This window comes from Oncorhynchus tshawytscha, unplaced genomic scaffold, assembly GCF_018296145.1.
Source record: "Oncorhynchus tshawytscha isolate Ot180627B unplaced genomic scaffold, Otsh_v2.0 Un_contig_1458_pilon_pilon, whole genome shotgun sequence".
In the NCBI taxonomy this organism is placed as follows: domain Eukaryota; kingdom Metazoa; phylum Chordata; class Actinopteri; order Salmoniformes; family Salmonidae; genus Oncorhynchus; species Oncorhynchus tshawytscha.
The window spans coordinates 1-17,500 of NW_024609151.1; the positions used below are offsets into that span (position 1 = coordinate 1).

Genomic DNA, 17,500 nt, shown 5'->3' on the forward strand with positions numbered 1-17,500 from the left:
CCGCACCACCCTGTCGTCCAAGCTGCTGACCCACCACAAGGACCACTTTGCCAAGCTGGCTGTGGAGGCCGTGCTCCGGCTGAAGAGCTCCGGTAACCTGGAGGCCATCCACGTCATCAAGAAGCTCGGCGGCAGCCTCATCGACTCCTACCTGGACGAAGGTGAGACCACTGGGGAGGCTGATGCATATTCTCTGCCTCTGACAGAAAACGGCAGTTGGTCTCATCTGGGTCATATTCATTAGGGTACCAAACAGAAGTAAAACTGACTGAAACGGGAGGGATTACCTGAAGATGACCAATAAGAAACGCAGAGGGGGGCTCTGGGAGGATTGAGAAGGTGTAGCAGCGTCACACTGTGCTGTTATTACTGGTTAATAACCTCCTACATGAAAATCAGGTCGACGCAGCAAACTGGCTTCGTGACACCTTCATTACAGCCAATGTTGCGTCTGTGCACAAAACTAGTGGACTGTGTAGTGTGTCTGTAATGTGTGTGTGTGTAATATGTGTGTGTAATATGTATGTATGTGTGTGTAATGTGTGTGCGTAATATGTGTGACCATTAATTATAATAAACCACTCTTTAGTTTGTTCTAACATCTACTCTGTGTTGGTTGTCTCGGTAGGCTTTCTGCTGGACAAGAAGATTGGTGTGAACCAGCCCAAGAGGCTCGAGAACGTCAACATCCTCATCTCCAACACGGGCATGGACACCGATAAGATCAAGGTTTTACCTTTTTATATGCTCTCAGGGTTACAGACCATCAATTCTTTATCAATTCAGGAAGTAAACTGTAAACTCCTGTTCCAATTTTTCTCTTTGGAAAAATGACATGGAATATGGTTTTTATTTTTATTCCAGCTGAGTGAATCAGATTTAAATCCGCCCTGATATTCCTCCCTGCTGTCTCCTATTAGCCTCTTAAGAAGTGTTGTAAAAAATGTGTGAAAATTCCCTTGTCCGTTTGTAACCAACCAGCTGTATGGTCTTGTGTCAGATCTTCGGCTCCAGAGTGCGTGTGGACTCCACGGCCAAGGTGGCGGAGATAGAGATGGCTGAGAAGGAGAAGATGAAGGAGAAGGTGGAACGGATCCTCAAGCACGGGATCAACTGCTTCATCAACAGGTACACACACCCCGCACACGCACCACACACACACTCACTCCACACACACTCCACACACTCCACACACATACGCACCACACACACACTCCGCACCACACACACACTCCACACACATACGCACCACACACACACACACACACACACCACACACACACTCCACACACACCCACACACACACCACACACACACCCACACCACACACACATCCACACACCACACACACATACGCACCACACACACATACGCACCACACACACATACGCACCACACACACATACGCACCACACACACATACGCACCACACCACATACACACATACGCACCACACACACATACGCACCACGCACCACACACACATACGCACCACACACACACACACGCACCACACACGCACCACACACTCCACACACACACACGCTCCACGCACACAACGCACACCACACACACACACACTTACTAAGTACACACACACACACCACCACACACACTTACTAAGTACACACATACTATGTACACACACCACCACACACACACACACACATGTACTAAGTAGAAGTTCACCTATTCATCAAAGGTTTTTCCAGCGTTGTGAGTAATGTAGTAATCAATAACGATTGATCACCAGACAGCTGATCTACAACTACCCAGAGCAGCTGTTTGCTGCGGCAGGCGTCATGGCCATAGAACACGCGGACTTCTCCGGAGTGGAGCGCCTGAGCGTCCACCTTCGACCACCCCGAGCGTGGGCCACGGGGGAGAGATCACTGATCCACTTCTCGACCACCCCGAGCTGGTGAAGCTTGATGGGGCCACTGCTGAATCTTTGCCTCTCCCAGGTGATCGAGGAGGTGATGATCGGCGACTGGTTAATAACACTCTGATCCACTTCATGACAGCCTGCGTCATCATGTTGTAATATATATATATATATATATATATATATACACACTGGAACACTAAAATAACACATCCTAGATCTGAATGATGGATGAAATGGGTCAGTGTTGATACAACGGCTGACTTAGAAATGGTTTATACTTCTGAGGTTTATAGTAGGATAATGGCTTGATGGTCAGGAATTTATCCTCTTCGTATTTTCTCTGGATTGTAAAGTCCTGACCATTTTTGCCTCTCCCAGGTGAGGCGTGTACCGTGGTGCTGCGTGGAGCCACACAGCAGATCCTGGACGAGGCCGAGAGGTCTCTCCATGATGCCCTGTGTGTCCTGGCTCAGACCGTCAAGGAGACACGTACCGTCTACGGAGGAGGTGAGGTCTATACACACACACACACACGCGCACTACCCATCTACATGGATACTGTGGGGAAATAACAGGCTGAAAGTCCAACAACAAGTTCAACACAGTCCCCCACCCCCCACCCCTACTGTCTGAACCCAGTGTGAGAATCACCACTCTGCTGTCCCTCCAGGCTGCTCTGAGATGCTGATGGCCAAGGTGGTGACAGACCTGGCTCTCAGGACACCGGGCAAAGAGGCTGTGGCCATGGAGTCCTTCGCCAAAGCTCTTAGGATGCTGCCCACCATCATCGCAGACAACGCCGGCTACGACAGTGCCGATCTGGTGGCCCAGCTGAGAGCTGCTCACCAGGAGGGGAAAACCACCATGGGTCTGAGTGAGTACCGTCTCAGGATACCTCCGCTCTCTCCTAGATGTTTCAAACCGGGCTTTTGGCATGTGCCTCATTCTCCTTCCTTTGACCTGTGACCTTTTATTTATTTATTTATTTTTTCTTGTAGTCATTTTATTTGAACGGGGCCAGATGAATTAAAACCGATTGAATATGTGAGTCCGATTCATCACACATCACACTTAGGCTCATGTCCTGTCGTCGTGTGTGTGTCTCTTACCGGGTCCCTCAGATATGAACCAGGGTTCCATCGGTGACATGTCAGAGATGGGGGTGACGGAGAGCTTCCAGGTCAAGAGGCAGGTTCTGCTGTCTGCTGCCGAGGCTGCAGAGATGATCCTCCGCGTCGACAACATCATCAAGGCTGCGCCCAGGTGAGGACCAACACCTGACACACACACACACACACACACCCTGCAGCTCTCTTTTATTGTTCCAGATATCCCAGAAATCCTTGCTGTAGGTGCAGTCAAATGCCTGACTTAAACCTCCATTCTTGGCATGCACGCTGTCTCCCTGTTCTGCTGTCTGTTATGGAGGGATAACAGGTCCAGTGTCTTCCGCTGCCAGAATGTTCCTTGTATTCTGCTTCTATCCTCAATGCCTGGTTCATTCTGATTGGTCAAGTCTACAGATGGCAGTCTACCACATGACTAGAGTCGAGAATCCTTGTTTTCCCAAACTGCTTTGCAGTAGACAGTCAAAAACATGTTTTGCAAGTGCAGTTTTCTCATTTTGTAAGTTGATCATTTGCTTACTGCTCTGAAATGGTGAGTAGGTTGTTTTCCTTCCTGTAAAACGTAGTAATTCTCCTTTTACTGATTCCTCCCTCTTTCCCCTAACAGGAAGCGAGTACCAGACCATCACCCCTGTTAATACCACCAGGAGGAAGAGGAGGGGGTGAGGAAGAGGAGTTGCTGGTAGGGAAGGGGAACAGAAAAGCCTGTATTTATGATACTCCTGTCCAAGGCTGTGTACCATACGTCACTTTGAAATAAAAAACCCTGATGTGTTCTGTACCGTTGTCCCAAAATCAAAGCTTCAGTCTCTTTTGGTTAGTCTAAATGCTCCTTTTAGTCTGTCGGGGTGTAACACTGTTACGAACCACTGCAGAGGCTAGACTGTCAGTGCTGCGTTACGAACCACTGCAGAGGCCAGACTGTCAACGCACCTGATATCTCATGCAGATGGCTGTATGGACGTGTTTGTTTACTGAAATGATAATAAATAAAAACACTGAATCCATGTCTGGAGTGTTTTATGCCCTGAGAACCTTAGTTTACTTATAGATGTACTTAACATTTATATAAAGGATATAGAGGGACTATAACATATTGAAATGTATGTATTTAGACTTATAGATGTACTTACTTGACATTTATATAAAGGATATAGAGGGACTATAACATATTGAAATGTGTATTTAGACTTATAGATGTACTTAACATTTATATAAAGGATATAGAGGGACTATAACATATTGAAATGTGTATTTAGACTTATAGATGTACTTGACATTTATATAAAGGATATAGAGGGATGTACTACTATAACATATGAAGAATATTGGTGTACTTTTAAGGATATACAGTTGATGTAGGAAGTTTACATACACCTTTAGCCAAATACATTTAAACTCAGTTTTTCACCATTCCTGACTTTTAATCCGACTAAAAATGCCCTGTCTTAGGTCAGTTAGGATCACCACATTGTTTTTTTATAACTAGTCAGTTAAGAACACATTCTTATTTTCAATGACTGCCTAGGAACAGTGGGTTAACTGCCTGTTCAGGGGCAGAACGACAGATTTGTACCTCGTCAGCTCGGGGGTTTGAACTCGCAACCTTGCGGTTACTTCTCCAACGCTCTAACCACTAGGCTACCCTGCCGCCCCGGTTTTAATAATGTGTAATGTCAGAATAATAGTAGCGAGAATGATTTATTTCAGCTTTTATTTCTTTCATTACATTCCAGTTGGTCAGAAGTTTACATACACTCAATTAGTATGTGGTAGCGTTGCCTTTAAATTTAACTTGGATCAAATGTTTTGGGTAGCCTTCCACAAGCTTCCCACAATAACTTGGGTGAATGTTGGCCCATTCCTCCTGACAGAGCTGGTGTAACTGAGTCAGGTTAGTAGGCCTCGTTGCTCGCACACGCTTTTTCAGTTCTGCCCACAAATGTTCTATAGGATTGAGGTCAAGGCTTTGTGATGGCCACTCTAGTACCTTGACTTTGTTGTCCTTAAGCCATTTTGCCACAATTTTGGAAGTATGCTTGGGGTCATTGTTCATTTGGAAGACCCATTTGCGACCCAGCGTTGACTGATGTCTTGAGATGTTGCTTCAGTATATCCACATAATATTCCTACCTCCTGACGCCATCTATTTTGTGAAGTGCACCAGTCCCTCCTGCAGCAAAGCACCCCCACACCATGATGCTTCCACCCCCGTGCTTCATAGTTGGGATGGTGTTCTTCGGCTTGCAAGCCTCCCCATTTTTCCTCCAGACATAACGATGGCCATTATGGCCAAACAGTTCCATTTTTGTTTCATCAGACCAGAAGTACTTTTTGGAGAAATGTCCATCTTTGTCCCCATGTACAGTTGCAAACCGTAGTCTGGCTTTTTTATGGTGGTTTTGGAGCAGTGGCTTCTTCCTTGCTGAGCGGCCTTTCAGGTTATGTCGATATAGGACTAGATTTACTGTGGATATAGATACTTTTGTACCTGTTTCCTCCAGCATCTTCACAAGGTCCATTGCTGTTGTTCTGGGATTGATTTGCACTTTTCGCACCAAAGTACGTTCATCTCTAGGAGACAGAACGCGTCTCCTTCATGTGCGGTATGACGGCTGCGTGGTCCCATGGTGTTTATACTTGCGTAATATTGTTTGTACAGATGAACGTGGTATCTTCAGGCATTTGGAAATTCCTCCCAAGGATGAACCAGACTTGTGGAGGTCTACAAATCTTTTTCTAAGGTCCTGGCTGATTTCTTTAGATTTTCCCATGATTTAAAAAAAATATATATTTCACCTTTATTTAACCAGGTAGGCTAGTTGAGAACACCTTTATTTAACCAGGTAGGCTAGTTGAGAACACCTTTATTTAACCAGGTAGGCCAGTAGAGAACACCTTTATTTAACCAGGTAGGCTAGTTGAGAACACCTTTATTTAACCAGGTAGGCTAGTTGAGAACACCTTTATTTAACCAGGTAGGCCAGTTGAGAACACCTTTATTTAACCAGGTAGGCTAGTTGAGAACACCTTTATTTAACCAGGTAGGCTAGTTGAGAACACCTTTATTTAACCAGGTAGGCTAGTTGAGAACACCTTTATTTAACCAGGTAGGCTAGTTGAGAACACCTTTATTTAACCAGGTGGGCTAGTTGAGAACACCTTTATTTAACCAGGTAGGCTAGTTGAGAACACCTTTATTTAACCAGGTAGGCTAGTTGAGAACACCTTTATTTAACCAGGTGGGCTAGTTGAGAACACCTTTATTTAACCAGGTAGGCTAGTTGAGAACACCTTTATTTAACCAGGTAGGCTAGTTGAGAACACCTTTATTTAACCAGGTAGGCTAGTTGAGAACACCTTTATTTAACCAGGTAGGCTAGTTGAGAACACCTTTATTTAACCAGGTAGGCTAGTTGAGAACACCTTTATTTAACCAGGTAGGCTAGTTGAGAACACCTTTATTTAACCAGGTGGGCTAGTTGAGAACACCTTTATTTAACCAGGTAGGCTAGTTGAGAACACCTTTATTTAACCAGGTAGGCTAGTTGAGAACACCTTTATTTAACCAGGTAGGCTAGTTGAGAACACCTTTATTTAACCAGGTAGAAGTTGAGAACACCTTTATTTAACCAGGTAGGCTAGTTGAGAACACCTTTATTTAACCAGGTAGTTGGCTAGTTGAGAACACCTTTATTTAACCAGGTAGGCTAGTTGAGAACACCTTTATTTAACCAGGTAGGCTAGTTGAGAACACCTTTATTTAACCAGGTAGGCTAGTTGAGAACACCTTTATTTAACCAGGTAGGCTAGTTGAGAACACCTTTATTTAACCAGGTAGGCTAGTTGAGAACACCTTTATTTAACCAGGTAGGCTAGTTGAGAACACCTTTATTTAACCAGGTAGGCTAGTTGAGAACACCTTTATTTAACCAGGTTTATTTAACCAGGTAGGCTAGTTGAGAACACCTTTATTTAACCAGGTGGGCTAGTTGAGAACACCTTTATTTAACCAGGTAGGCTAGTTGAGAACACCTTTATTTAACCAGGTAGGCTAGTTGAGAACACCTTTATTTAACCAGGTAGGCTAGTTGAGAACACCTTTATTTAACCAGGTAGTTGAGAACACCTTTATTTAACCAGTAGGCTAGTTGAGAACACCTTTATTTAACCAGGTAGGCTAGTTGAGAACACCTTTATTTAACCAGGTAGGCTAGTTGAGAACACCTTTATTTAACCAGGTAGGCTAGTTGAGAACACCTTTATTTAACCAGGCCTTTATTTAACCCAGGTAACCAGGCTAGTTGAGAACACCTTTATTTAACCAGGTAGGCCAGTTGAGAACACCTTTATTTAACCAGGTGGGCTAGTTGAGAACACCTTTATTTAACCAGGTAGGCTAGTTGAGAACACCTTTATTTAACCAGGTGGGCTAGTTGAGAACACCTTTATTTAACCAGGTAGGCTAGTTGAGAACACCTTTATTTAACCAGGTGGGCTAGTTGAGAACACCTTTATTTTGAGAACACCTTTATTTAACCAGGTAGGCTAGTTGAGAACACCTTTATTTAACCAGGTAGGCTAGTTGAGAACACCTTTATTTAACCAGGTAGGCTAGTTGAGAACACCTTTATTTAACCAGGTAGGCTTTATTTAACCAGTAGGCTAGTTGAGAACACCTTTATTTAACCAGGTGGGCTAGTTGAGAACACCTTTATTTAACCAGGTAGGCTAGTTGAGAACACCTTTATTTAACCAGGTAGGCTAGTTGAGAACACCTTTATTTAACCAGGTAGGCTAGTTGAGAACACCTTTATTTAACCAGGTAGGCTAGTTGAGAACACCTTTATTTAACCAGGTGGGCTAGTTGAGAACACCTTTATTTAACCAGGTGGGCTAGTTGAGAACACCTTTATTTAACCAGGTGGGCTAGTTGAGAACACCTTTATTTAACCAGGTAGGCTAGTTGAGAACACCTTTATTTAACCAGGTAGGCCAGTTGAGAACACCTTTATTTAACCAGGTGGGCTAGTTGAGAACACCTTTATTTAACCAGGTAGGCTAGTTGAGAACACCTTTATTTAACCAGGTGGGCTAGTTGAGAACACCTTTATTTAACCAGGTAGGCCAGTTGAGAACACCTTTATTTAACCAGGTAGGCTAGTTGAGAACACCTTTATTTAACCAGGTAGGCTAGTTGAGAACACCTTTATTTAACCAGGTAGGCTAGAACACCTTTATTTAACCAGGTAGGAGTTGAGAACACCTTTATTTAACCAGGTAGGCTAGTTGAGAACACCTTTATTTAACCAGGTAGGCTAGTTGAGAACACCTTTATTTAACCAGGTAGGCTAGTTGAGAACACCTTTATTTAACCCAGGAACACCTTTATTTAACCAGGAGGCTAGTTGAGAACACCTTTATTTAACCAGGTAGGCTAGTTGAGAACACCTTTATTTAACCAGGTAGGCTAGTTGAGAACACCTTTATTTAACCAGGTAGGCTAGTTGAGAACACCTTTATTTAACCAGGTAGGCTAGTTGAGAACACCTTTATTTAACCAGGTAGGCTAGTTGAGAACACCTTTATTTAACCAGGGAGGCTAGTAGAGAACACCTTTATTTAACCAGGTAGGCCAGTTGAGAACACCTTTATTTAACCAGGTAGGCTAGTTGAGAACAAGTTCTCATTTACAACTGCGACCTGGCCAAGATAAAGCAAAGCAGTGTGAACAGACAACACATGTCAAGTGGTTGAAAAACAAGTTTTAATGACTCCAACCTAAGTGTATGTAAACTTCCGACTTCAACTGTAGATGTACTAACTATAACATATTAATTGTATTGATGACACTAACATAAGGATAGATTTAAAAAAAAAAAATTAACTAGCTAAGTCAGTTAAGAACTAACTATTATTTACAATGGCGGCCAAATCCGGATGATGCTGGGTCAATTGTGCGCCGCCCTATGGGCACTCCCAATCACGGCCAGATGTGATTCAGCCTGGATTCCAACCAGGGCCTGTAGTGTTCACCTCTAGCACTGAGAGGCAGTGACTTAGACCGCTGTGCCACCTGGAAACCCAAATGTACTATAACATATTAAGGATATAGATGTACTATAATGTTAAGAATATGACTCTATTTTTAACACAATACCATGACAAGAAGACAATCACGCGTTTGACTTTGACATCTAAATCTCTTCTGTACACATTGTACTAGCCGAGCTGCTTCTGGTTATCGTCTGATTGACTCTTTGATCTCTCGTAAACACGGGTATTTACCTAACGTGAACACCATTAGCAGGTCTCGGTCACCTCAACCTGAGAGTCTGGTAACAGTATCCGGATAGATGTTTAGACTAATATGGGAGGTGTTTTTATGTATATTTGGGAATCCAGCAATCTCAAATACCCAGAATCAAGGAAGTACAATATCCACTTGAAAAAGCATTCAAGAATGCATCAATCAATCCTGGACGTTACACATGCATAACACATAGATCCTCGTAGTTTTACTGTCTCACTGTCATTTCCCCTGGAGGGATATGCTGGGTTGTGTTAGGGCTGGTCTTACTGGGATCAGAAGTCCATTGGAGAATATCAATTGTGTTTCTCTGACTCCTCACCTCCAAATCCATTGAATGAGAATTCAGAGGAGGCATAAAGAGAGGACGTGAGGAATCAGGGAAATGAGATCCACCCATTTTCACCTCCTACCTTTCCTCTCAGTGTTGAACTGCAGCCAGTCCGTTGTGTCTACAGCCTGTGTTCAGTGAGCGTCTGGTCTGCAGCCGCCACTGACAGACACTACCAGTCAGGATGAGGTGGACTGTGTTGACGCTGATCTGCTGTTCCTGGACTGCACATGGGCTGATCAGGTAAGAACTGACAGATCCAAAACATTTGTCCTTTGTTTGAAAACCTTTCAAGATACTTGAAAATAATATTTTTGCCTTACTTGAATATTTATGGTAATGCCTGAGAATCAGGTTCGGATTACAGAACGGGCACGTTCCCAGGGGGCCCCTAACCCCAAAAATATATAATCCGTCCCGACCCTGATTAGAATCATTATAAGAAGTAAGTGAGGAATGAAAGAGGCTTTCAATCGGGGACAAATTACCTTCAGCAGCCGAAAGTCTGACTTACTGGTGGATGAAAAAGTTCTACAAGTGTAGTGTATCTAAACTACCTCAGTATGGCCCCCAACCTGAGTGTGTTCGGTCCAGGATCCCCCTGCGTCAGATGCTCTCTGTGCGTACCCAGCTGAGAGCCTCCAATCGCCTGGAGGACTTCATGAGGGACCACCAGCCTGATGTGTTCAACCGGAGGTACGCCCAGTGTTACCCCCCTGGTATCCCCTCTCTCAGGCTGGGTAAGAGCAGCGAGAGGCTCTACAACTTCATGGATGTAAGTGGGACTGAATGGAAGTGAATAGCTGCATTGAAGTGTTATAACTGCTGGTTCCAAGGGACTGTTGTGGTATCTGGTGTATTATATGGAGAGAGAAAAACAATCCTCAGTTCAGGATATTGAAATACATCTAAAACACGTATCGTACTAAAATTGTGTCACTGTGTTGAACTCCGACCTCTACATTTCTGAAGAGTTGATCAACACACTGTATAGATTTCAGAATACACGAATGGACAAATGTCATTCTATTCCCTGTGTGTGATTGTCCAGGCCCAGTACTATGGACTGATCAGCCTGGGCACACCGAAACAGAACTTCACCGTAGTGTTTGACACAGGATCGTCTGACCTGTGGGTCCCATCCTCTTACTGCGTCTCAGAGGCCTGTGGTGAGACTTCAGAACACAGCTAGGGATTAACAGAACCTACACCTAGGGGACAAAATAACTATTTTACAACAATCATGTTTATCTGAATGGTACCAAAGAGCAAGATGTATTATGGTCATGTGACATGTATTTACGGGTAAACAGACATTTGTATTTCTGTGCTTAATCCAATCTGTTTTTTGGGACTGGACCACACTATAAAACAGATGTACCTTCTCCATACTATCTTTTTAGAATCTGTTCCAAACAGACTAATGTATTCCTGTTTATCTAGCGTCAGTGTTTATCTGCTGACTGTGTGACACAGACAAGAGCAGACTAGCCTCTATAGGTCACTGTGTTCCACCCTCTCTCCTTCTCTCTTTCTCTCCCTCTCACTCCCTCCCTCCCTCTCTCTCACTCCCCCCCCTCCTCTCTCTCTCTCTCTCTCTCTCTCTCTCTCTCTCTCTCTCTCTCCCCCTCCATCTCTCTCTCTCTCTCTCTCTCTCTCTCTCTCTGTCTCTCCCTGGCTCTCTGTCTCTCTCTCTCTCTCTCTCTCCAGGCATGCACCGCAAGTTCAAGGCCTTTGAGTCCAGCACGTTCACCCACGACGGCAGGATGTTTGGCATCCACTATGGCAAGGGACACATGCTGGGCATCATGGGCAGGGAAGTCCTCAAGGTGACACAATATTCCTAGCCCTTATCCCTGTACTGCCCACTTTCCCAAATTAATTAGAGTGTCGTTTCTGTCAGCTCAGCTTCGAGTGGGGATTGTCTAATATGTTGTCTTAAACACATATGATATCATTAGATGATATATATCATTGTCCCCCACGATGAAATCGGGGAGATGACTGTGGATCTGTCTCCCATCATACATTAGTCTCATATGCGATGTCTCTAACAGCACTGGCACTATTTTAACTAAACGTGGGTGAATGATGGGTCTTGCCATAGAGGAGGAGGGGGCTGCATCATTTGTGGGGGCAACATTGTTTCCTGATGCTTTGTTTACTTTAGACGGTGTGATTGTTTTCAAAGGGTTGAGCTGTTGGCTGGTATGACAGCATCACGTGTACCATGCAATGTTAACTAGTTTATCAGGTGTGGGAGGACATATTTACAGTCATTCATTCACCTGACACGTCCCTGTGGTTGTCCAACGTTAACTAGTTTATCAGGTGTGGGAGGACATATTTACAGTCATTCATTCACCTGACACGTCCCTGTGGTTGTCCAACGTTAACTAGTTTATCAGGTGTGGGAGGACATATTTACAGTCATTCATTCACCTGACATGTCCCTGTGGTTGTCCAACGTTAACTAGTTTATCAGGTGTGGGAGGACATATTTACAGTCATTCATTCACCTGACACGTCCCTGTGGTTGTCCAATGTTAACTAGTTTATCAGGTGTAGGAGGACATATTTACAGTCATTCATTCACCTGACACGTCCCTGTGGTTGTCCAGATTGGCCCGTTGACGGTGAAAAACCAGGAGTTCGGAGAGTCGGTGTACGAGCCAGGTTTTGTTTTTGTCATGGCTAAGTTTGACGGGGTGCTGGGTTTGGGGTATTTCAAACAGTTTTTCCCTGGCTGAGGAACTGGGGACACCCGTTTTCGACAGCATCATGAACCAGAAGTCTGTGGACCAACCCATCTTCTCCTTCTACCTCAGCAAGTAGGTACAGAACACATATACACTACCCAGGACCACAGAGTAACAGTGCCTTGCAAAGTATTAACCCACCCCTTGAACTTTGCAGTTAACCTTTTGCCACATTTCAGGCTTAAACATAAAGATATAAAACTGTAGTTTTTTTGTGAAGAATCAACAACCAGTTAACCCACTGAAGTGGAACAACCCACTGATATTTCAAACTTTTTGAACAAATCAAAAACTGAAAAATTCCTAGACCAGTTAACCCACTGTTCCTAGAACCAGGACCAGTTAACCCACTGTTCCTAGACCAGTTAACCCACTGTTCCTAGACCAGTTAACCCACTGTTCCTAGACCAGTTAACCCACTGTTCCCCTAGTTAACCAGTTAACCCACTGTTCCTAGACCAGTTAACCCACTGTTCCTAGACCAGTTAACCCACTGTTCCTAGACCAGTTAACCCACTGTTCCTAGACCAGTTAACCCACTGTTCCTAGACCAGTTAACCCACTGTTCCTAGACCAGTTAACCCACTGTTCCTAGACCAGTTAACCCACTGTTCCTAGACCAGTTAACCCACTGTTCCTAGACCAGTTAACCCACTGTTCCTAGACCAGTTAACCCACTGTTCCTAGACCAGTTAACCCACTGTTCCTAGACCAGTTAACTGTTCCCACTGTTCCTAGACCAGTTAACCACTGTTCCTAGACCAGTTAACCCACTGTTCCTAGACCAGTTAACCCACTGTTCCTAGACCAGTTAACCACTGTTCCTAGACCAGTTAACCCACTGTTCCTAGACCAGTTAACCCACTGTTCCTAGACCAGTTAACCCACTGTTCCTAGACCAGTTAACCCACTGTTCCTAGACCAGTTAACCCACTGTTCCTAGACCAGTTAACCCACTGTTCCTAGACCAGACCAGTTAATCCACTGTTCCTAGACCAGTTAACCCACTAACCCACTGTTCCTAGACCAGTTAACCCACTGTTCCTAGACCAGTTAACCCCACTGTTCCTAGACCAGTTAACCCACTGTTCCTAGACCAGTTAACCCACTGTTCCTAGACCAGTTAACCCACTGTTCCACTGTTCCTAGACCAGTTAATCCACTGTTCCTAGGCTGTCATTGAAAATAAGAATTAGTTCTTAACTGACTTGCCAAGTTAAATAAAGGTTAAATAAATCAAATAAGAAAATAAAGCCGAATTTCTCTATTGAATTAAATATTTAAAATCATGTCTTACTTTATCTGCCAAACACAATTCAACACAATCACTTTTTTTGTGTCTTTTAATAATTTTAAGCATCTTTTAACACAGGTTTAACACCTAACAAACACTTTGTAATTTTAACACAGGCCCTGTTGTTACCTCATAAACCGGTGATAATGCCTTGCATTATGCCTGGGAAGAAAACACTTACATTTGCTCAACTTGCCCTTGGCTCAATTTACCACATGGCCATTGGCTCAATTTACCCCATGGCCATTGGCTCAATTTACCCCATGGCCATTGGCTCAACTTACCCCATGGCCATTGGCTCAACTTACCCCATGGCCATTGGCCACCCCATGGCTCAACTTACCCCATGGCCACCCCATGGCCATTGGCTCAACTTACCTCAAGGCAAACATTTTGACTAAATTAGCCCATACAGCTACAAAGATGCACTTTCATGTCAGGTTCAGGGCCTCATATTGAAGCTTTTGGAGACCCCAACTAATGTATAGAACAATCGTAAAATGATCTACTTTGGTTTGGAAACAAGCACCATGAAACCTCTACTACAATAAACTTTGAAAACAGTTTTTGGACCTAACTTGCTTGCCACTTTTTCAATGTGGTTTCTTTCTTCACCAGAGACTCTGGGTTCGGGCCCAGGCTCTGTTGTAACCGGCTGCGACCGGGAGGTCCGTGGGGCGACGCACAATTGGCCTAGCGTTGTCCGGGTTAGGGAGGGTTTGGCCGGTAGGGATGTCCTTGTCTCATCACACACCAGCGACTCCTGTGGCGGGCCGGGCGCAGTGAGCGCTAACCAAGGTTGCCAGGTGCACGGTGTTTCCTCCGACACATTGGTGCGGCTGGTTTCCGGGTTGGATGCGCGCTGTGTTAAGAAGCACTGCGGCTTGGTTGGGTTGTGTATCGGAGGACGCATGACTTTCAACCTTCGTCTCTCCCGAACCCGTACGGGAGTTGTAGCGATGAGACAAGATAGTAGCTACTAAAAACAATTGGATACCATGAAATTGGTTTTTAAAAAAGAGATAAAATAAATAAATAAAAAATATATACACTGCTGAAAAAAATTAAGGGAACACTAAAAGAACACATCCTAGATCTGAATGAATTAAATATTCTTATTAAATACTTTTTCTTTACATAGTTGAATGTGCTGACAACAAAATCACACAAAAATTATCAATGGAAATCAAATTTATCAACCCATGGAGGTCTGGATTTGGAGTCACAATCAAAATTAAAGTGGAACACCACACTACAGGCTAATCCAACAATGATGTAATGTCCTTAAAACAAGTCAAAATGAGGCTCAGTCGTGTGTGTGGCCTCCACGTGCCTGTATGACCTCCCTACAACGCCTGGGCATGCTCCTGGACAGTCTGTGGTGCAACGTGGCATTGGTGGATGGAGCGAGACATAATGTCCCAGATGTGCTCAATTGGATTCAGGTCTGGGGAACGGGCGGGCCAGTCCATAGCATCAATGCCTTGCTGACACACTCCAGCCACATGAGGTCTGGCATTATCTTGCATTAGGAGGAACCCAGGGCCAGCCGCACCAGCATATGGTCTCACAAGGGGTCTGAGGATCTCATCTCGATACCTAATGGCAGTCAGGATACCTCTGGCGAGCACATGGAGGGCTGTGCGGCCCCCCAAAGAAATGCCACCCCACACCATGACTGACCCACCGCCAAACCGGTCATGCTGGAGGATATTGCAGGCAGCAGAACGTTCTCCACGACGTCTCCAGACTCTGTCACGTCTGTCACATGTGCTCAGTGTTAACCTGCTTTCATCTGTGAAGAGCACAGGGCGCCAGGGCGAATTTGCCAATCTTGGTGTTCTCTGGCAAATGCCAAACGTCCTGCATGGTGTTGGGCTGTAAGCACAACCCCTACCTGTGGACGTCGGGCCCTCATACCACCCTCATGGAGTCTGTGTCTGACCGTTTGAGCAGACACATGCCCATTTGTGGCCTGCTGGAGGTCATTTTGCAGGGCTCTGGCAGTGCTCCTCCTGCTCCTCTTTGCACAAAGGCAGAGGTAGCGGTCCTGCTACTGGGTTGTTGCCCTCCTACGGCCTCCTCCACATCTCCTGATGTACTGGCCTGTCTCCTGGTAGCGCCTCCATGCTCTGGACACTACGCTGACAGACACAGCAAACCTTCTTGCCACAGCTCACATTGATGTGCCATCCTGGATGAGCTGCACTACCTGAGCCACTTGTGTGGGTTGTAGACTCCGTCTCATGCTACCACTAGAGTGAAAGCACCGCCAGCATTCAAAAGTGACCAAAACATCAGCCAGGAAGCATAGGAACTGAGAAGTGGTCTGTGGTCCCCACCTGCAGAACCACTCCTTTATTGGGGGTGTCTTGCTAATTGCCTATAATTTCCACCTGTTGTCTATTCCATTTGCACAACAGCATGTGAAATGTATTGTCAATCAGTGTTGCTTCCTAAGTGGACAGTTTGATTTCACAGAAGTGTGATTGACTTGGAGTTACATTGTGTTATTTCAGTGTTCCCTTTTTTTTTTTGAGCAGTGTATATATATATATATATATATATATATTTTTTAATACATTTTGTCTATGGTTTCCTTGAAACAAGTGTGTCTCGACTAATCCCACTCTCCCCTACTGATCTAGAGGAGCAGAATTGGTCCATTTACCCATCGTAATTTGGTTGCTTCTGCTTCCAGGAGTAAGATGCCGATGGACCCAGGGGGAGAGTTGCTGCTAGGAGGGATGGACGAGGCGCTCTACAGTGGACCCATCAACTGGAACCCTGTTACCCTGAAGAGCTACTGGCAGATCAAGATGTCCAGGTCAGAACTAGGATAACTCATATCATGTTGTCCCTCGTTCAAACTGGGTCAGAACTAGGATAACTCATATCATGTTGTCCCTCGTTCAAACTGGGTCAGAACTAGGATAACTCATATCATGTTGTCCCGCTGTCAAACTGGGTCAGAACCAGGATAACTCATATCATATTGTCCTGCTGTCAAACTGGGTCAGAACCAGGATAACTCATATCATGTTGTCCCTCTGTCAAACTGGGTCAGAACCAGGATAACTCATATCATGTTGACCCGCTGTCAAACTGAGTCAGAACCAGGATAACTCATATCCTGTTGTCAAACTGGGTCAGAACTAGGATAACTCATATCATATTGTCCTGCTGTCAAACTGGGTCAGAACTAGGATAACTCATATCATATTGTCCCTCGGTCAAACTGGGTCAGAACCAGGATAACTCATATCATGTTGTCCCGCTGTCAAACTGGGTCAGAACCAGGATAACTCATATCATGTTGTCAAACTGGGTCAGAACTAGGATAACTCATATCATATTGTCCTCTGTCAAACTGGGTCTGTCATAACTGGGTCAGATCAGAACCAGGATAACTCATATCATATTGTCCCGCTGTCAAACTGGGTCAGAACCAGGATAACTCATATCATATTGTCCCGCTGTCAAACTGGGTCAGAACCAGGATAACTCATATCATGTTGTCAAACTGGGTCAGAACCAGGATAACTCATATCATATTGTCCCGCTGTCAAACTGGGTCAGAACCAGGATAACTCATATCATGTTGTCAAACTGGGTCAGAACCAGGATAACTCATATCATATTGTCCCGCTGTCAAACTGGGTCAGATCCAGGATAACTCATATCATATTGTCCCGCTGTCAAACTGGGTCAGAACCAGGATAACTCATATCATATTGTCCCGCTGTCAAACTGGGTCAGAACCAGGATAACTCATATCATGTTGTCAAACT

At 44.6% G+C, this 17,500-nt stretch overlaps 2 protein-coding genes and 1 non-coding gene across 3 annotated transcripts in view; all 3 read left to right on the forward strand.

The window, feature by feature from the left end:
• Nucleotides 1–4: 4 nt before the first annotated feature.
• LOC121838816 (T-complex protein 1 subunit beta-like) lies at nucleotides 5–4,022 on the forward strand (the record flags this gene model as incomplete). The annotated part of the gene is made up of 8 exons (XM_042314364.1): nucleotides 5–161; nucleotides 629–729; nucleotides 1,001–1,128; nucleotides 1,754–1,870; nucleotides 2,250–2,395; nucleotides 2,559–2,762; nucleotides 3,010–3,151; nucleotides 3,623–4,022. Coding segments are annotated over 8 exons (1,026 nt in total), but the record flags the coding sequence as incomplete, so codon positions are not given.
• Nucleotides 325–466, forward strand: LOC112239886. Its single transcript, XR_002951921.2, has one exon. It is a non-coding gene; the product is annotated as a small nucleolar RNA SNORA47 (small nucleolar RNA).
• Nucleotides 4,023–9,840: 5,818 nt separating the features above from the next.
• The window catches only part of LOC121844344 (cathepsin D-like), a 14,700-nt gene continuing 7,040 nt past the window's right edge, over nucleotides 9,841–17,500 (forward strand). The window contains 7 exon segments of the mRNA XM_042314356.1: nucleotides 9,841–9,899; nucleotides 10,251–10,431; nucleotides 10,708–10,825; nucleotides 11,367–11,485; nucleotides 12,278–12,391; nucleotides 12,393–12,487; nucleotides 16,411–16,536. Coding sequence (XP_042170290.1) covers nucleotides 9,841–9,899; nucleotides 10,251–10,431; nucleotides 10,708–10,825; nucleotides 11,367–11,485; nucleotides 12,278–12,391; nucleotides 12,393–12,487; nucleotides 16,411–16,536 — 812 coding nt within the window.